Here is a 22,127-nt window from a genome sequence, read left to right on the forward strand (position 1 = left end):
AGATTAGGGAGAGAAAATGGAATGTTATAAAACAGGTGTGTTATCATTTATCTACTTTTTTTTTTTTTTATACAGAGCTGATAATGTGAGCTCTTAACTTTTCAATGTCTAAATGGAAAAAGTGCCTAAGTTGCAAACAACACTATTTAAAAATATAAGCAAGCAAATATATGTTTTTTATTCCTAACTTTCATATATTAAAATTTAATTACATTATTGAATAATGATGGAAAAGTTTTAAAAAATTATCAGCTATCTGTTTTTTTGCATTAAAGTACAAAAAAATTATATAATTTATTTTTTAATCAATGAATATATTTTTAAGGTATTGAATTATTAATATTAAATATATTTATTACTTTCATTGTTAAAAAGTGAGAAATATTACATAAGTGAGAGAATATGAAGAAACTGGATTTATCAAATGTAATTTTTATTCTAGACTTAAGTATTGAAGTTACTAGCAGTTTATTTTTTTTTAAATCTCAAAATTTTAGTGTGTTGAATTCCTTGAGAAGTATCAAAATTTGTTGAGAAAATTTTGGTACAGTTGTTACGAGGAGGACAAGAGGAAATATATTAGGGATCATCAGCACCCAAAGACTATAAAAGAGAGGGGCACAAGCCATAAAAAAAGGTATTGTAGATTATGCAAGAAATTTCAAACTATGATTCAATGTCAGATCAGTGCTCCCAAAGAAGACATTGGTTGCACTTGGGGCTAATTGTCTTTGAAAACAAGTTATGGTATGTTGACCAAAACCACATTAACAAAACTATATAAAAATAGTTTAATGCAACTGTATCAAAAGCTACAATAAAGGAAACTGAAAACACTTTAATAGAGTCATCCAATTTATTACTTGGGTTCTAAAGAGGAACTATATACATTCCATGTGCCCACTACTCTGCTGCACTCCCACCAACCCATTGTTCTTCACTCATGTTGCCAGCTCAACTTATCATTGAGTGCCAGTGTTGCCAGAACAGCAGATAAGCAAACATGGGGTAGAGAACTCGATACCCAATAGGGACAATAGACAAATAATGTTCATCAGTTTCTTTAAAAATAGCAGATACTAGAATTTTCTGTTGTTTGTTGATCATTGAATTTGGGCCCCCCCTTAGGGATTACAAAAAGAGCAAACAAGATGAAAAATGAGGCATGTGCCACTGTTGGGATTTGTAGTGACAGCCTTGAGATCCATCCATCCTCAACAAATTTTGATCCCATAATAGAATCACCACTATGGAATCAAGATTTATTAGGAGTCTCATAATACTTATAAGCCTATTTTGCTAATTTCAAACATTACCAAACAGTCAAATTAAATCTAGTTTTAGATATTTGGTAATCTTTAGTCATACTATTATCAATGTGTAAACATTGATAATAGTATGATTTTATAATAAATTTATATATATGAAAAACTGATTAGTTAAATTATTTATACATTAAATTTTATATAGATGATGTACAATAAATAATAATACTGTAACTGCTTCTCAAAGAATTATTGTACAGCTTTGATGTTGGATACAGCAAATCCTAAAAAATATATCAATGAAATCAATTTTAAATATGCTTATACCACATTAATGAATTAGAGTTTTATGTACAAAAAAATATTGCTCATTCTAAATAATTTTGTATAAATATTTTAATATATATAACCATTCTTTTTTCTCCACTTTTAACTCTCTGCTTGTGGACACTAAGAAGGTTTTTCCATATCCATCATGGGTTTGGAGCCTGACGTATCTGAGACAGACCATCCAGATTTGTTTATGGTCCCCAAACCATCATTATATATATTACAAGTTGATACTCTTCTATAGTAACTATGACAGTTTGTTCTCTTATGTTTTCACTTATCGTTAAATCTAATCTTATAATTAGATTATTTTGTAAATTGCTATGCACTAGGCTTGTGGTTTTTCAACTGGAGTGCCATGAAATACTGTATAGTAACAAGCAGCACCATAATGCTTTTTATGTCTATTATTAAAAGTTACTGTATATGTCATTAAAATTATTGATGTATTTAATATCTTTGTAATCATTTTATTGAAATACTGTATACAATTGAAACTAATTCTACACATACTTATAATATATATTAAAGTATACTGTATATAGTAGCAGGGGTGCTGCAAGAAAAAATTACTAAGTTGGAGTGCCACTAATAGAAAAAGGCTGAAAAACACTGCAGTAAGTCCTCAATGGTCCCAGATATAATAAAAAAAAAATATGTTCTAATAGAAAAATTAAAAACCTTTCTTTGTATTCATGAATATAACACACTAAAAGGTTGAGTCAATGATCAATGAGTATAAACTATTCAAATGTATACATTATGTTGTTATTTTATTCATACTTATACATTATAACATTTTAACACATCCTGTATATATTGTGAATTAATTATTAATATATACCTGTAAAATACATTTAATTTAAACTTTTGGCACTAGCAGATTCTCTTTCCCAATTAATCTTTTAAATCAAAGACCTACTGTGCAATGACTTTGTAAAAATTTTAGAAAAAAAATAAAGCACTATTATTTTCAGACTTATATATATTTATATTAATAATAATAAAAAGTAAGTTGAAACAATTAATTTAAAACAAACTAGGTTCAATTTAAATAAATAATCATCATATAATTAATTTTACTATCAATACTTTAAGAAATGAAAGTTACATATCTTGTTTGCAATATTAATAATTTTTTTAAAAATTAAATTGTATATTTCAGAGATATTTTAAAAAAATATTAACAATTTGATGAAATAAAGATAGCATGTAAATGTTCTCAAAAGTTTAAGATTATTCTGTTAAAAATTTTGAACATTAATTAAAAATATTTAATAGAAAAACTAAGATTTCTAGGAGAGAGCTACTGCTTTACAAATAAAAAATATAGGCATTTTCAAAATTTCTAATTATTGTAAACTTTTTAATTTAATGTTTTCCTGAATGTTTTAAACAAAATAACTAAGAAGTTTTAAGGTTATAAATAAGTATGCATCACTATTTCCATAATACCATTCTCTTTATTTTACAATAAGAATTGTTTACTGGAAAATTTAAGTTATAAAAAAAATCTGAAAAGGCAAGATTTTTTTCAATACAGAACTACAACAACAACTATTTTTCTCTCTTGCAAGCAACTGGTAAAAATTCAAGTGTGATATAAAGACCAAATACCATCTAAAATTTTACAGAATCATTAAGACTGATATGTTTCAGTTATGCAAACTACATTTTCTACTATACAATTCAATAAAAATAATAGTTTTCATAAATATATTATTGATTTATAAATGATATAACAAAATTTAATATCTTTTTAACAAGAAAAAATATGTACAACTACTGTTATGAAATTTTTATTTTTGAAAATATATCTCTAGGGAGGAAGAAGTTATTCTGTCTGAAATAATTTTCTGCAAATAATTTAATGAAAATACAGATGAAATCTATAAAGTAAATCTATTAAACTCCATAATTTGTGGTTTATGACAATGTACTGTATTATATTTTATACAAAACTGAATTCATGTTTAAATATTTGTGTATTATTATTTTTAACTGTAAAATATAATAATGGTTATTTTAAATTTACAGTACAGAAGTACAGTAGGCTCTTGATTTGAAACAACATTTAGAACCTTTTTTTCATTTACAAATAAAGCATGCTAAAAGGTTGAGTAAATAAGTATAAATTAATCAATGTACATTATATCATCATCTTGTTCATGCTTATATGTTATATCAATCTTTTAATTCTGTACATTTTAAGTTCATTATTAATATATACTTTTGAAATACATTCAATTTAACAGATTTTCAAGCAATAGGCAATAGGGAACATTCCTTTTCCAATAGTTCATTAAATCAAGGACCTACTGTAATGTCACAAAACACATATGATCAGTGATTATGTCTAATTTGACATTAACTAAAATTTGTTTATATCAGCTCCAATGAAAATTTGCAGAATAAAAAGTAAAAATACTTTTGTTTGTAATCATATTTCTCCCTATCATTCTCATTTTTTAATATTTTTTATTAGAATTTCATTAATATCAGTAATTTGTGAATTTAATTATTAAAGCCAAAACAACTATTTTATCTATTTTGTAATAATTTACATGTTAACATGAATTTAGTTTAATGTTCAAAAATATTTGAATGCAATATTAAGAATTATATAGTAAACTATTTAATTTGTTCACTAAAATAATAATTCTATTATGTAACTAAATAATTTTGTTGCATATGAATCCTGTGTAAAAAGTAAAGTGATTGTCATTATTCTAATTTAGTCAATAAAAATAAGAATTTATTTTAAGAAATTTATTCTTATATTCAGAATAATAATATTTTGTTATAGCATTTATAAATCAATTTTTTGTTCTTTTTTTTTTCTAGATATTTCATTACCTAATTCAGTATGATCTGAATAATTTTAATAATTACTAAATCATTAAGTTAATTATAACAGACAATATGAATGTGATAAGATCATGGATTACATGATTTAATATAAATTACACAGATTCAGTTTTGTTTTCATCAGCACTAAGAATCTACATCAAATGTGAAAATAAAACTTTAAAAAAATTTTTTTGACACGACGATCATACGATTTGTTTTGATAAATACTATTTTCTTCAAAATATATCTACAATATAATAAATATTGCCTTTAAAAATTTCCGTTCTTAAAACATATAAAATTATTCAAATAATAAATTGGAAGTCCTTTTTTTTTTAGATATACATGTACGGTACATAGCAAAATTCTTTGATTACTATATATATATATATATATATAAATTCTATGAATTAAAAACAAACAAAAACAAAGTAGGATCTCCAATTTTAAAGAAAAACTATGTTTAAAATGTCTAACATACACAGAATCTTTCCAAAATTTATTCAAACAACAGTAAGATGCCTATGTTTCACTTTGTTTTGCAAACCTGAGTTTCTTTAACAATTTTTACACTTTTCAGCATATATTTATGTTTCAACTAATACAGTAATTTTTCCATAAAAATAATCATTAATACATTTTTCAATAATGTCATCAAGGAATATAACTCAGAAAATAATTTGTTAATAAAAAAAATATTTTTGCATAATATTTATGAATTTCACACTTTTATCTAAGTTTTTTGTGGCACAAAACATTAGATGAATCAATTAGTAAAATTTCACTAACTACTTGCCTAAATCAAATATAAAACAGATGAAATAGGAACATTATGCTATAAAAATGAGATATTAATGTATCAAATGAGTTTTATAAATCAATTTTTGAGCTGTATTGATACAATACCTACTCTTATACACAAAATTAAATATGAGAAATAAAAATTTTTCTCAAAATAACTAATTACAATTTTAATTACAAATATTTCTTTACAATGCCCTTTACTGCGCAGTTAATATTTATAAGAACTTCTGTTGCATTACAGTTATTTACGTTGTAAACATTCCACAATACATTCTGTACTCACAACTGATTCAATCTTCATGCTCATCATCACTACTGTCTACATCACCTTCATTAGGCACATCCACTAAATGAATGTTACTAAGTAAATCTCTCATAGCATCCAATAATGAGGTGACGCTACGCCGTAAATCATTTGTATCCGAGTTCCTGTCACCACCAGCCGCACCACTTTCTCTATTAGCAGGAGCTGCATCTGCCACTGCTCCTTCTCTTGGCTAAAATTACATAAATACATTTTTAGTCTTAAAAGAAAATATTTGTATGTGTTTTTTTCACAATTTATTTTATTATATAAAAGTACAACTATACAGTTGTACAACAGTTTTGAAATTATTATTAAAAATGTCTGTTAACCATCTTCAAATATTGATATTTTTCTAAACCAGAAATAAATCCAATAAAAATGCAAATTAAACCAAACTAATATTCAAAAATGATGAATACCATGATAAAAACATATTAAAATAAATTTCTGACCATCTTGCCAGAAATTTAAAACAAATCTTAAAAAATTCTCTTCAATTTAACTGAATATTTTTTATAAGGCCAACTTAATATCTTTTGATAAAATGAGCAATTTACAAGTAGTAATTTGTTCTTTCATCTGAAGGTATTATGTTGATCTTATCAAATGCATAAGTAATTTCTGAAATTTTTTCAAAATTATTTTTTAATGCATTATTGTTTTCTGTTGAGATAAATTAAAGTTAAGAAAAACACTCCAGAACAAGGAATGTTTTTCAGAATGTCTTTCAGAAAAATTTTTAAACAACATATTTTATCACATCAATATAATCATCAGTTACTTCAATGAGAGATATGTGAGAAGTTTGTTGCAGCATTTGCTTTTACGACATTTCTAAAAACCTATTCCATTAACTAATGTAATGAAATGTTCATTTTTCTTGTTTCCTATCTCATTACTAAGTTTGCTTTCTCTGTGATAATAGACACAAATCAACACATCTCATTGAAGTAACTGATGATGATATAGATGTGATAAAATATGCTGTTTAAAAATTTATCTGAAAGATATTATTTATTGAATTTTCAAAGTATGAGTAATGTTCAATCTCAAATTCCAATAGAAATCACAAAGTGTGTTCCATTATTGCATAAAATAGTCTTAATAACATAACAATACACAAAATGGTTTCAAAATTGCTCAATAGCATAAAACTTAAATAGGTATGCTGTTTCTTTAAGTTATAATATATATAACTTATTAATTAATTCACAGTTGAGAATGCAAAAGATAATATTGATTCCTGAAAAAAAAAACCAAAAATACAAAATGAAAGAAAAAGATAAATGAGGATATTAAATAAACACAATTTAGACAATTTTTAAAAGAATAAATTATCACATCACTTTTTTTTTATCTATAATGTTTTTTAATCATGATATAGTTTAATTATAAACTAATTCATGCATCTTTTATTCAAATAAATCACTTCTATTTTACTCAATTTCCACATTTCTGATATTTTCACTGATCTGATATAATTCTGCTCTGGTTTACACCAAGTAATCAAGATTGTATTAAAATTTTCAATTTTCATACAAAATTAATATCTATTTCTTTAATATTTTGACAGAAAAAATATAACATTCTTAAAATAATCTCAACAGTGTAAATAAATTTCATAAACATTGTTTAAGAAACATGTAAAAACACTTTTTAAGCCAAACAAACAAATCTTTTATGTCAATAAAAGTATTAATTAAATATCACTCCATCTAGTTTTGGCTCAATTTGTGTTTCATCATAAATCCATGTAAAAATTCAGAAATTCAGTTTTTTCTTCTTCAAATCATTATCAAATCTTAAGTGTAAATTTAAACTATGACCAATCTATTTTATGAGTTTTTACATCTCAGAATCAATTTAAAGATATTTAAATGAATATCTTTAAATTGATTCTACGTAAAATTGTTTATCTTTACTTGAAAATTATTATAAATATGCAATAATAATATATAGATGCTGATATTTTACAATTCAAATAAAAATCCTTACTTTACTTTTAAAGGTAATATATTAATCTATACTAATATTATAAAGAGGTAATGTTTGTAAGTATGTATGTAAGTTTGTTTGCAGCAGGTAATCTCCAAAACTACTCATCTGATTTCAAAAATTCTTTCACCAATATTTAGAATGGAATCTCAGGGTGGACATAGGCTGTATATTATTCCATTAAACATTCATATAAATTAAAATATATAATCTAGGTTAATGCTTTTATGTCCAACAGATGGTGCTACGAGTACGACACACTAAGTTTGCTTTTCTGTGAGGCATTGCGCTTTTCTGTGAAAATGAACTAAAGCAGATCATCTTCTATCTATCTATATAAATAAAAATGTAATGTTCGTTTGTTCCTACTGATTCCTTTGAAATTTTGATACAACGCTGCATTCGAATATGCATGTGTTTTTATATAATATACATTTCGAAATTCCCCCCACCAAAGGGAGATGGTTAGGATTAAGAACTCTTACGGTAAAGAACTCTGCTTCTATTTATACTATTTTAGATGCGGGTTTTTGTGTTTTTGATTGTGTTTTAATAGGGTACGTCAAGAGAATGTACACTAAAAAGAAATTTTTCGAAAAATTTCCCAACACGGGGAGAGTGTTATACATTTATAATAGATAGATTTTGAGCCACAACAACGCGTGGCGGGATCTGCTAGTAATAGATATTAATAGAAAACATGAAAATTTTATTTTATTCAATTTAAAACATACCTTAAAGGAAACAGAAATAAGCAAATAAAAAAAATGTAGTAAAATCATAAAGCTTTTAACCAAAAGGCTAATTATATTTAAATCTTTAGCAGTTTATTTCTATTTTCATTTTAGCAAGTCATACAAAAGTTTTAATATCTAAAAACATGCATTACTTACAAGATTAAAGTTTGGAAGCAATGAACGGAAGAACATGCTCAATACTCCTTGATCATCAGCTATGCTTGACCTAAAAATATATTAATGCAAAGGTTAAATTTAATTTATTTTAAAGTAATGCATACAAAATAAAAATATTTTACAAATAGCAATGAAATTAAAAATGAAACAGAAATTAATATACAGAATATTAAAAAAAATATCTGTGTTTTACTGTGTTCAAAACTGTGTTACTGTGTTACAAAACTGTGTTTTACTGATAAATGTTCAGTAAAACACAGTTTTGAATTTTTGATTTATCAATTATTATATTTATTTTTTTAATCATATCAATGTAAAATAAATTTCTCCACAACCCCAAAACAACCTTCTGATAATTTACTGACTCTGGGGACTATTGACCAGGTTGGAATGTAGCTAACTTATTAATTATTAACTATAATAATAGTAAAAACTAAGTATATCAAAGAATTTGTAAGATGCTGTATCAGAGTGTTTACCAATTGACAAAACAAAAATTTAAGTATTTATCAGCAAATTTTGAATATCATTGGATCTGATTCCAAATCCTTAAAATAAATACTTTATGCTTAAACTTTTTGGGTATTAGCAACATATTACATGAAATAAATGACAAATTATAATATTTTAATATAAATAACTGGTATTTTGCTATTAAGCTTTAAAATTATGCCCATTTATAAGTGAATTTCTAATTTTTAAAATAAATATTTGAAAATAAAAACTATGCTGCAGGATGTAATTCATTGTAAAATCTTCTAGATTAAGGATAAAGAGTTTATAGCACTATGTACTTATCAGAACAAAAACGTTAATAATATTAGCCATTTTATAATTTTAAATATAGAAACATTGAAAAAACAATCAAATCCAGCAAACAAAAAATTTCCATTTTTTACACTTAATTGCTAAAATACATTGCATATTCTGAATACACATTATATTTCAGCAATTAAGAATATTCTGTTATCACAGCAACATTAGAAATAGATTGAAATTTATATAATTTCAAATATAAAATTTAAATACATAATTTTCAGAAGTTTTAGGAAAGTTTGGAAGAGATCAAATACAGACATTTTCATCTGAAATCAGTATATTTAATTTTAAATTTATATTTTTACAAGAAATTATAAATTTTGTTGATATTATCATCAGTTTTAATTTGAATGGTCTTATTTTGCTCAATTTCACTGAAATGAGATACAGTTAAATCTGTCTATCTCAAACATGTTTATCTTGAAAATGCAAGAATCTGGAGTTTGAGAAGGGACTTTTCAACATTTTAAAATGTTATTTGATTATTTTTCAATATTATTTTAAGTCAAAAAAGGTACAAAATTTATCTATCCTTATTATCTTTGTACTTCCTCTGATTCACAAGAAGTGACATTTTTCCATAAAAAATGATAGTTAACACTTGGATATCAGCTCACAAACATCTGATTTCCCTTAGTAACAGAACCAGGGCAAGAATTTGTGGACATTCTCATTGGTCCATCCATTTTGTATATAAGGTGACTCTTCACTTTTAACAAATGCTTTGTCATGTACAACCATACTTCTAGCCATGGACTACAGTTACCCTTTGACATTTGATAAAGTTCCCGTTTATATTTTTGGTGCCCTCATTGAGTGCTGAATTATAAGTTTACAAAAGTTCCACTCTCTGTGTACAAAGTGTTAAAGGTTCTCAAAGCATGTCAATATTATGTACCAGATAATGATTAAATATTATTTGTAAGATTTCTCATGCAATGACTTTTGTAACTCATTAGTTATTCTCTCTATGTAGATAATAGTTTAATCATTGGTCATTTTATTTATCAAGTATTAATCTAATTGATTATTGTTATAATTATTATCATTTCTTGTATGCATTTTATTATATAGTCGTTTAAATAAATATATTTGATTATTTTTTTTAATGATATCAATTTACCAAACTTCTTCATCTTCCCCACATAAAGCAAACACCTTTCTACCTACTTACTTTACTTGTATACAGTGCCGGCCTGAGGCAAGTTTTAGGATGGAGCGAGATCCTATTATGGCGCCCGGGAGTGGAATCCCGCTTACGCACACTACCTACGCGCGTCTCAACAGATAAGGCCATTTACATACTGGCCACACGCTTGCAACTAAAATATCGAAAAGTGAAAAAAATATTTTTTCCTTTAATTTTCTTTACCACTGAGGCGCCCCTAAGACTTAGCGCCTGGAGCGGCTGCTCCGTTCGCCTTATGGTAGGGCCGGCTCTGCTTGTATAAAACTAATTAATTAATTTTAAACATGATTTGGAAAGTGTACAATAATCCTATTTCTGTTAAGGTATGTCAAAATATTTTATTCATACCTAGTACAGATATACAGTATGTTGTATTTGCTATGGTATTAATAAAATACAATAGCAAGTACAGTGTATACCTCCAATCAAATCTATTACTGCTTACTATGTAGGAACCTCTATAACTTGAAACCTATCTATCTTTAATTTTTTCTTATTCCATTGAGATTTAAAATAAACAGATTTAACTGTGTCTGGATTTTCAGATATATTGTCTTCTGAAAACAGGTATCTATCTATCTTATAATTTTTGCTTTTTGGTTTTAATATTAAACAATTATAATTACTAAATTTAAATTTTATTTAATTTAAAATTCATAAACTTATCTTAAATAGCAATAAAAGTAAACCAGTCTCAAGAGTACTCATTATTAAAATAAAAAAGTAAAATTAATTTTATTCTGTTTTATTACTTTATGACATTTAAAATGCTTTTTTTTAATATTTATCTCATTATTAGAAACATTTTTAAAATTTCAATCTAAATTTTAGCTTCAGACCTAAATAAATATAATCTTTTTAAAATTATATAACATGATTTATAAATTTACCTGGGAGATCTTGAATAAGAAGTAATAGCATCAGTTGGGGGCAATGGATCAAATCCAAATATAGGTGTATGTGTCAAATCCTAATTCACAAAAATTTATTAGAATCTTTAATTTCTTAGATTTCTTAACACACTAATTCAACTAACCTGTGGTAATGTTACTGATGCTTCTTTTATGTTAGATAAAATTATGTGCCGAACAATATTACGAGGTGTTGATTTATAACGTATTTTACGCCTGGAAAAAATTTTATTAAAAAGGAAATTAACTTAGATATATATATCTATCTATTTATTTAAAAGCAAAATTTTTTATTTCAATAAAGAAAATACTTTTCTTCACAATCAGCTACATATGGATCTTTATCTTCAACCCTTTGTAATACTTCTTGAACATTATTTTCTAACCAGGACATAATTTCTTGATCTTTCCATATTAAATAGCATCGTCCAATATATAAAGCTATTAATTGAGACAGAGCAGCTGACTGGCTATAAAAACATTCCAAAACATAAGTTTATATAAAAAAAATTCTATGATAAAAACAATTATTATTACAAAGTATATTTCTGTTAAAAAAAGGAAAACTTTGTTCTAGTTAATTTTGATTAACAATTTATAAAAATATTATATAATTTTTATTTCAGAATTTATTTACCGGTATTTAACTCTATAAATAATAACTTTTGGTACAAAACATATTTCAATAACAAATCAATGTGAAATTAATACCTTATTATATATTAGCAAATATGCCTTAGAACTATCTTGGCAAAATGTAACAACTCTTAAAATGTTTTCAATTTAATTGTTAAGTTATTTTAGCTTACCGTTGCCATGTTTATTGTGACACTCAGATGATATAGAACAGTGTAATTTTCATTGATCAGGCAAACAGGAATTAATATTTTTCAACAGAAAATTGTCATTGGCTTCTGCCTACATGAGAAGATTAATTCAAGATATCCAAATTTTTTTAATGTTAACTTTAACATACCATTTACAGGTGAATATTGAATGGTAATTGGCCAACCCATCAAATTTTGTGAAAAATGGACAAAATATTTAAACTTGACACACCTAAAAAATATATTTTTGCTCATTGGTAACTTTGTAATAAGTAATTTTTCTATTTGAATGCCACCATCCTGTTAGTCAGATAGCCTGTTATGGGTGGGGGGAGTTGAAGTTAATTTAACCAGAAATGTCATTGGCCTACTCTCTAAAAAGTGGATGGTCCCTGAAAAGTTTCATTGTATTTGCTCAACTAACTAACTTACTTTCTTCTTTATCTATTAGCTGCTTCAAAGCTAAAAATAGACTGTACTTTTAATAGTTGCTGCCATAATCTATTTGATAAAAATGTGAATCATAAATTTTTAACAATTCAATTACAAAAATAAATATATTAAAGCAATTTAATACTACAGATAAAAAAATTAGCAGTACAAGTAATCTAACTTAACATTTATAGAATCTCTACAGATAAATTAGCTAAATACTAACAAACTAATAGATCTGAAGTTTGAAATAATATAAGAACAGAGTTTCAGTATATAAATGTGTTAATATTAAATTAGATAGATGTTTAATCAAGATGACTTAGCAAAAACTTCAAAATTATATCAATAAAATAATGATAGTAATTTAATCATAAAAACGTTAAAGACTGAAATAATTAATAATGAACAATTGATAACATATGTGCATATAAACAACTGCTTTGTCATCTAAATGAAATTGTTTTATTGGTAGAAGATGCACTGGAAAATTTTAAAATGACTTAGCATCACAAGAGAGATGAGCTAATTTTATAAGTCAAAGAATGATACCATATCAAGTATATATAAAAACATTTTATTTTCTCTTTGTGTGAACCACACCACAAAAGTGGATTAAAAACTATGTAGACATGGATAAGACAATAATGTAGGAGTGAAGTAAAATAATAATTTAACACAACTATTTATTGCATGATCATTAAAAATATGCTTATTTTCATCTATAAAAATTATTAATGCTGTTAATATATTATTTTCAATATAAACTCATTGTCATTTTTTTTTAAATTTTTAATAAAAGTTTCTTTGGAATAATTACAATGAAGTACTGTTTATACATTTCATATTTATACATTTTTATCATTTATATGTAGTTTTACATTAATCCAAAACATTCCTATTCTTTTTGATAATGAAATATTTCATTAATGCATCTAAATCCATTATGGAGTTTCATTTATATGTCATTTTCTTTATGAAGATGATAATAGATGTTACAATATTCTTTCAGAAAATTTACTCAAAATTTCTAAAACATACTTTCCTGCTTCTTTCAGAGAGAAAGAAGCAGGGCTGGCTGGTTCTGGTAGGTGGACAATGTGTGTGTGCGTCTACTGCCCTAGGAATTTGGTTCCTAGGCAGATAGTGCACTTTAAAAAATAAAATTCAAATTTAATTTATTATTATTTTAATATAGTGGTCAATGATGAAAAAGATTGATGTTTGCAAGACAACTGATAATATAGTTGAGCAGTTTATGGACACAAATAACCAAGCTATATTTATGTTAGTGTCTTATGATTAAGTTTAAAGTTACACTTATGTAACTCATTGTGAATAATTGATTAAATAATATAAGTACAGTAAGACCCTGCTTAACGCTGATTCAATATAACACGATCTGCAAAATTTACGCTGATTTAAATTATCGTGGCATTTCATTGATTCGTATATAATACGATTATTTGTGAACATGAACCAATCAGCAAAAGGTGGCAAAAAGGTGTACTTTCTTTAAATCTGTTTGTTTGGTGGAATTTTAGATAAAAATATAACATTATGGATGCCATAGGAAATATCGACTTCGCTTGGCACGAACAAAGTGTGGAAGAAGTTATGGCTGAAGGTATCTAAGAATTCTCAATGAGAAGAGTTTATTGCTGTATGATTAGGTTTACCAAACTCAACCTCAAACTTCTCAATATTCTGCTCAATATCTTCCTCAATATACTACAGGTTTTTGGTGAGAACTGGATATCATTATAAATGAAATTTTTAACTTTGATTACCATAAGATTATCATAATACCAATTAATTGATATTCCAAATTATATTTAACATTTATCTATAATATACGTACAATAAGAAATTAATAAATTTAAAAATTACATACTTTATTTGAGATTTTGAGCCAAAAAATGGATGACTGGAAACATAAGGATCTGGTTGAATGCCACATTTATCCAATAACGGCATTAATAAGCCAGGAAACATAATTAAAGAATTCTGAAGCTGTGAAGCATAATAATAAGTATTAAAATTAAATTTAAAGTAAATGTATTTAACATTATGCTTATTTATTACCATTGTGTTTGCCTGTTCACAGAGTTTGTCTTGTGATGACTGTAAAAATATTGCTAATGGAACAGAAAATGCAAAATTTGGAAGCTGAGAAAGATTTCTTTCAGCTTCCCATTCATGATACATGCGAATTAAAAAGTCATATTGTGCAGATCTTAAGGCATAATAATCTATCATCAAAATCACACAAAGTGGATCTTCTATTGGGTCTAGTCTGAAAAAATAAATATGAAAATATATTTTAAATTACACATGATAAAACTCATAATTAAAACTTTAAAAAAACACACACACACACAAAAAATATTCATTTGGATTAAACAATAATAAAATTTCCATTTAACTGAAATTTATATATTAGTAATCAAATCAAAAATAAAAAATTAAAATTATAGAATTTATTTTTTATTTTAAAAATCTAATAATATAAAAGTTGTAAAATCATATCATTTGTATTTACTCATATTTATTAAAATATATAATGCAAAATAACAAAATATTAAAATTAACTTACCACAATATTATAAAATTATAACAAAACTTTAAATTTAAGCTTTTTGACTAGTAACTTTTAAAATATTATATAAATAAATAATTCTATTCTTTAATAGACTGAATTCACCACTGTTAATTTAAAAATTCTCTCTGTATCTTACGGAATGTTAAATTCAACATAAAAAGTATTTAAATCTTAAAAAATGATATTCAAATTAGATCAGGTATATTCAGTTATAATTTTTAAATTTCAGTAAATTTTAAAATATATATAAAATGTGAATCAAACATTAAAAAACAAATGTTCCTTTCATTTTAATATTAATTGCACAACTTCCTATCCTACAATTGGAGTATAGCAGCTCAGATACAATAATATACATTTATCACATGATGCAAGGTCACATCTCAAAGTAGAGATTTTTCTTAGATCTTTACATTCACCCAGTTCTAAGACCCAGTCAAATTTTGTCTTCAGCTTCAAAGCATTCTAAGAGTAAAAAATAAAAAAATCTGTTCTATCTAAACTTAAAAGATTACTCCCTTTGACCAATATATAATGAATGACATTGGGGTCAACAAAGGAAAGAACATGTTATAAAGCCAGAATTATATCCTAATAAAGTGACACTTTTCATTTGATGGATTATATTGGAATAATATACTGTATTGTAAACTGCTCAAATCCAGTAAGACCTTTAATGCAGATAAATATTGCACTCAGATATTTAAAAAAACAATTAATGTTCAACATTTTTAAATAAGCTACAAAAAACTATGATCATCATTAAATGCATCTAAAATTTTATCTCAAAGCTTCCAATTTCTACAAGGAAAAAACAAATTAGTTTCGAGATATAAAACTAAAAATGGTCATTATAGTAGACCCCCCTATAACACAAGTTCATATAAGATGTATTCGTATAACATGGTGGGAAAATTGTGATCATGTTCATATAACATACTAAAAGAGGCTCGTGTAACACAGTAAAAGAATGCAACAGATTGTCACAGCTAGAGGATTTGATCCCGGGATCTCGACCACTTTTCAGTCCCAAAATTTTCGGGATTAAGTTTTCCTAATCCCGAGATTTTCGGGATTGACATCATTTTAAAAAAAGTTGCAAAATAGACTGCATGAAGCGAAACGTTCAGTGCCAGTGCTTTTAACAGAATTGCTTGCCTATCATTTTAATATAAATACAAGAAATTTTATTCCAAGCAAGCAGCAGAAATTAACCTAGGCGGGCTTGCGATGCTTGCTTGGAATAAAACTTCTTGTATTTTCAACTAAAGTGATAGGCAAGCAATTCTCACTGGGTTACTTGGTAATATACTTCATTTTTGTATTTTTGAATTTTCGTGGGTGCCAATCGATTTTCTGGTGCAGTCGAGAGCACTACTCAGTGCGTTTTACCTGTCAATGTGCCAGCCATCTTGTTTTGCCAGTGTAGTTAATATAGACCTGATGCCTCTCGCTCAGGGGGTCAACCTTAGGTGAAAAGGTTATGACCCTCGCCTTGCCCGCGATCTGTCAGGATGATGCGAGAAAGTCTTTTTATGTTTCGGGGTAGTGGTTTGCTGGATGCTGAGAGACTCACACAGAGACCGAATTTACAAAATTAACGCGTTTTTTTAGAAAGACATGCTTACAATGATCGAAACAATCGGGATTATAGCCTTTACTCCTACAATCCCGATCCGTGCCGACCGGACTGTTTTCTTCCATCCTCCCCGTGTCCTCGAAGCTTATAAGTATTTACTAACGATTCCTCCAACTTCCATCAAACCTAAACGCGTTTTCTCAGCAGCTGCATATATGTACAACAAATTGAGAAGCAGACTTGGTGATGAGAACTGGATGCGTTGTTATTTCTCAGATCATATTTTCGCAATTCAAATTAGAATGTTCCTATTAGATTAGTTTTCTTTATATTTAAGAAAAATGTGACTGATTAATATTATTTTAAAATACTTTTTGCTAAGAAACTTACTTTACTACCTACTTACTAGGTTGTTATATGAAAGTAGTCTATTTAGTCGATGTTAAGAGAGATTTTTGTTAATTTTCAACGTTTATTTGCATAGTTTGTTACATGAAGGTTTTTTCAATTTATGTGAGTTTAAAGAGATCTCAGTGATGCTTAAAAAAGAATAAATTTAACATAAAACAGTGATTTTAAGTCTGGTTAGTCTGACTCTAAGTCTGATTAGTTAGAGTGATTAAATTAGCTAGGTGTATACCGTAAAATATGTTGATTTTTGTCTAAATTTTGATTTTTGATTTCTGTAAGATTTTCTTATTTTTTATTAACCCTCAATACTGAAATAATCCCGGAATCCCGGGATTGAATAAGTATAATCCCGAAATCCCGGGATTAGAAATAAGGACCGGGATCGAATTCCCTAGTCACAGCCGACTCGTATTTCAACAGGATTAGTCAAATCTGGACCAATAGCGGACATTGCACAAACTGTTGAGTTTAAACATGCAGTGGACCTAATAAAAAACATTTATTATTCAATGGCCATAAAAATTATATTTCTATTAATGATGTCTCCAAAGTTCAGCGAATTTTTCGCAGAAAAATAACTTATCAGGAAACACGTGCCCGCCGTTTGATGAGCCGCTCCGCGACAAAAACAAGCTTAAGCAATGGCATCTTCAAATAGTGCTCAAGTGGTAAGTAATCCTACAATTTTTTGTTTATAGTGTAGTTTATATGGATTATTCCCAAAAAATTATACGTGTTTTGGAAATGTTGAGTCAAATTAGTCTAGAATTGGTTAATTTTATTGAAAAAACCTTTCAAACAGCTGTAGCTGCTAAATTGCACACATGCCGAGCTGTGATTGGCTCATGTATTTAAGTGGCTCATACAACACGGAATTCATATAACATGGAACGTATCTATCATGTTATGGGGGTCTACTGTATATATGCTAACTGACTGAAGTAAAGCATCAGATAATATAATTTAATATTTATTATTATTTCAAAAATTGCCCTTCAAACAATCTAATAGTTTTCTATAAATTAAAATTTATACACATACCCTAATATAACTTTACAAAATTCTAGTGCAGTCTTGTTGCAACCTCTTTGCCCAACAAAAGAAAGATGTTTGAAAAGAGCAATATAAAATGACCTATAAATAAAGTCATTTTAATATTAATTGCACAACTTCCTATCCTACAATTGGAGTATAGCAGCTCAGATACAATAATATACATTTATCACATGATGCAAGGTCACATCTCAAAGTAGAGATTTTTCTTAGATCTTTACATTCACCCAGTTCTAAGACCCAGTCAAATTTTGTCTTCAGCTTCAAAGCATTCTAAGAGTAAAAAATAAAAAAATCTGTTCTATCTAAACTTAAAAGATTACTCCCTTTGACCAATATATAATGAATGACATTGGGGTCAACAAAGGAAAGAACATGTTATAAAGCCAGAATTATATCCTAATAAAGTGACACTTTTCATTTGATGGATTATATTGGAATAATATACTGTATTGTAAACTGCTCAAATCCAGTAAGACCTTTAATGCAGATAAATATTGCACTCAGATATTTAAAAAAACAATTAATGTTCAACATTTTTAAATAAGCTACAAAAAACTATGATCATCATTAAATGCATCTAAAATTTTATCTCAAAGCTTCCAATTTCTACAAGGAAAAAACAAATTAGTTTCGAGATATAAAACTAAAAATGGTCATTATAGTAGACCCCCCTATAACACAAGTTCATATAAGATGTATTCGTATAACATGGTGGGAAAATTGTGATCATGTTCATATAACATACTAAAAGAGGCTCGTGTAACACAGTAAAAGAATGCAACAGATTGTCACAGCTAGAGGATTTGATCCCGGGATCTCGACCACTTTTCAGTCCCAAAATTTTCGGGATTAAGTTTTCCTAATCCCGAGATTTTCGGGATTGACATCATTTTAAAAAAAGTTGCAAAATAGACTGCATGAAGCGAAACGTTCAGTGCCAGTGCTTTTAACAGAATTGCTTGCCTATCATTTTAATATAAATACAAGAAATTTTATTCCAAGCAAGCAGCAGAAATTAACCTAGGCGGGCTTGCGATGCTTGCTTGGAATAAAACTTCTTGTATTTTCAACTAAAGTGATAGGCAAGCAGTTCTCACTGGGTTACTTGGTAATATACTTCATTTTTGTATTTTTGAATTTTCGCGGGCGCCAATCGATTTTCTGGTGCAGTCGAGAGCACTACTCAGTGCGTTTTACCTGTCAATGTGTCAGCCATCTTGTTTTGCCAGTGTAGTTAATATAGACCCGACGCCTCTCGCTTAGGGGGATCGACCTTAGGTGAAAAGGTTACGACCCTCGCCTTGCCCGCGATCTGTCAGGATGATGCGAGAAAGTCTTTTTACGTTTCGGGGTAGTGGTTTGCTGGACGCTGAGAGACTCACACAGAGACCGAATTTACAAAATTAACGCGTTTATTTTTAGAAAGACATGCTTACAATGATCGAAACAATCGGGATTGTAGCCTTTACTCCTACAATCCCGATCCGTGTCGACCGGACTGTTTTCTTCCATCCTCCCCGTGTCCTCGAAGCTTATAAGTATTTACTAACGATTCCTCCAACTTCCATCAAACCTAAACGCGTTTTCTCAGCAGCTGCATATATGTGCAACAAATTGAGAAGCAGACTTGGTGATGAGACACTGGATGCGTTGTTATTTCTCAGATCATATTTTCGCAATTCAAATTAGAATGTTCCTATTAGATTAGTTTTCTTTATATTTAAGAAAAATGTGACTGATTAATATTATTTTTAAATACTTTTTGCTAAGAAACTTACTTTACTACCTACTTACTAGGTTGTTATATGAAAGTAGTCTATTTAGTCGATGTTAAGAGAGATTTTTGTTAATTTTCAACGTTTATTTGCATAGTTTGTTACATAAAGGTTTTTTCAATTTATGTGAGTTTAAAGAGATCTCAGTGATGCTTAAAAAAGAATAAATTTAACATGAAGACAGTGATTTTAAGTCTGGTTAGTCTGACTGTAAGTCTGATTAATTAGAGTGATTAAATTAACTAGGTGTATACCGTAAAATACGTTGATTTTTGTCTAAATTTTGATTTTTAATTTCTGTAAGATTTTCTTATTTTTTATTAACCCTCAATACCGAAATAATCCCGGGATCCCGGGATTGAATAAGTATAATCCCGAAATCCCGGGATTAGAAATAAGGACCGGGATCGAATTCCCTAGTCACAGCCGACTCGTATTTCAACAGGATTAGTCAAATCTGGACCAATAGCGGACATTGCACAAACTGTTGAGTTTAAACATGCAGTGGACCTAATAAAAAACATTTATTATTCAATGGCCATAAAAATTATATTTCTATTAATGATGTCTCCAAAGTTCAGCGAATTTTTCGCAGAAAAATAACTTATCAGGAAACACGTGCCCGCCGTTTGATGAGCCGCTCCGCGACAAAAACAAGCTTAAGCAATGGCATCTTCAAATAGTGCTCAAGTGGTAAGTAATCCTACAATTTTTTGTTTATAGTGTAGTTTATATGGATTATTCCCAAAAAATTATACGTGTTTTGGAAATGTTGAGTCAAATTAGTCTAGAATTGGTTAATTTTATTGAAAAAACCTTTCAAACAGCTGTAGCTGCTAAATTGCACACATGCCGAGCTGTGATTGGCTCATGTATTTAAGTGGCTCATACAACACGGAATTCATATAACATGGAACGTATCTATCATGTTATGGGGGTCTACTGTATATATGCTAACTGACTGAAGTAAAGCATCAGATAATATAATTTAATATTTATTATTATTTCAAAAATTGCCCTTCAAACAATCTAATAGTTTTCTATAAATTAAAATTTATACACATACCCTAATATAACTTTACAAAATTCTAGTGCAGTCTTGTTGCAACCTCTTTGCCCAACAAAAGAAAGATGTTTGAAAAGAGCAATATAAAATGACCTATAAATAAAGTAATATAAAATATAAAAAAGTAATAATTTTTTAAAAATTATTTTATTTCCAGAATTATAACCTGTTTTCTGCTCTTCTATAATCAAGTCGACAATTTCCTTGACTGACATTGAAGAGAGGATGAAAGCAGCATTCAAAACAATATAAAGCTCTCTCTTTAAATATACAAATATTGAAATAAAATAATTATATTGTAATTACTTTAATAATATTTATAAACAATATGATTAAGAAAGTTTACCAATTAATTCAGCTGCCATTTGAAAATCCTCCCCCATTTTACAAATATCACTAAACTGGATAAGGGCATCAATATGATAAGGATGCATATTTAGTAAGGCCTAGAATAAAAAATATATATAATTTAAATTACCTTCTTATTTAGTCTTTATTTAGTCATTTATTTAATATAATAATTATCAAAATGACAGATTATCTTTCTAGTAGTATAAGAAAAATCAACTGATCTATTCGGGGTAGTGGTTTGTAGATTTTCTGAACATTATGTATACACAATATTCAAAAATTCTCTACTGATATTTATTTTATTTTTTTTATTTATCAAAAAATCACTGTGGCCAAATAAGCGTTTTTCAAGTATCTTCAAACAAACAACCAACAAATAAAGCAAAAAAATAAGAGGGTTAGTTAAAATAATAACCAAACTGCAGACTGATTATTATACATTATTTTTGTAGATCCTTTTAGATTGATTAATAACAATCACTATAACTTAAGTCTTTTACATTTTTTTTTGTAGATTTTGTAACTTGATATCTTTCTTAGATCATTACCCAAACTATTCCAATAGGAAATCATTTGGAAAATCAATGCAGATTTTCCCACTGTAAGTTTAACAATTGGAAGATTATATCCATAGGTCTTGAGAG

The 22,127-nt window shown here is 27.4% G+C and overlaps 1 protein-coding gene across 1 annotated transcript in view; it reads right to left on the reverse strand.

Annotated features, from left to right (window-relative positions):
- Positions 1–4,202: 4,202 nt before the first annotated feature.
- Positions 4,203–22,127, reverse strand: part of LOC111614506 (transcription factor 25-like) — a 51,788-nt gene continuing 33,863 nt past the window's right edge. Inside the window, exons 6-15 of the mRNA XM_023355881.1 lie at positions 21,479–21,578; positions 21,299–21,392; positions 21,133–21,225; positions 14,729–14,939; positions 14,538–14,656; positions 11,696–11,854; positions 11,510–11,600; positions 11,364–11,443; positions 8,445–8,514; positions 4,203–5,746 (exon numbers count right to left, since the gene is read on the reverse strand). Coding sequence (XP_023211649.1) covers positions 5,540–5,746; positions 8,445–8,514; positions 11,364–11,443; positions 11,510–11,600; positions 11,696–11,854; positions 14,538–14,656; positions 14,729–14,939; positions 21,133–21,225; positions 21,299–21,392; positions 21,479–21,578 — 1,224 coding nt within the window. The 3' untranslated portion in view covers positions 4,203–5,539. The remainder of the gene's footprint in view (positions 5,747–8,444; positions 8,515–11,363; positions 11,444–11,509; positions 11,601–11,695; positions 11,855–14,537; positions 14,657–14,728; positions 14,940–21,132; positions 21,226–21,298; positions 21,393–21,478; positions 21,579–22,127) is intronic.

The sequence above is a fragment of the Centruroides sculpturatus genome, unplaced genomic scaffold, assembly GCF_000671375.1.
Source record: "Centruroides sculpturatus isolate CEXI.00-Female unplaced genomic scaffold, Cexi_2.0 scaffold139, whole genome shotgun sequence".
Lineage (NCBI taxonomy): Eukaryota > Metazoa > Arthropoda > Arachnida > Scorpiones > Buthidae > Centruroides > Centruroides sculpturatus.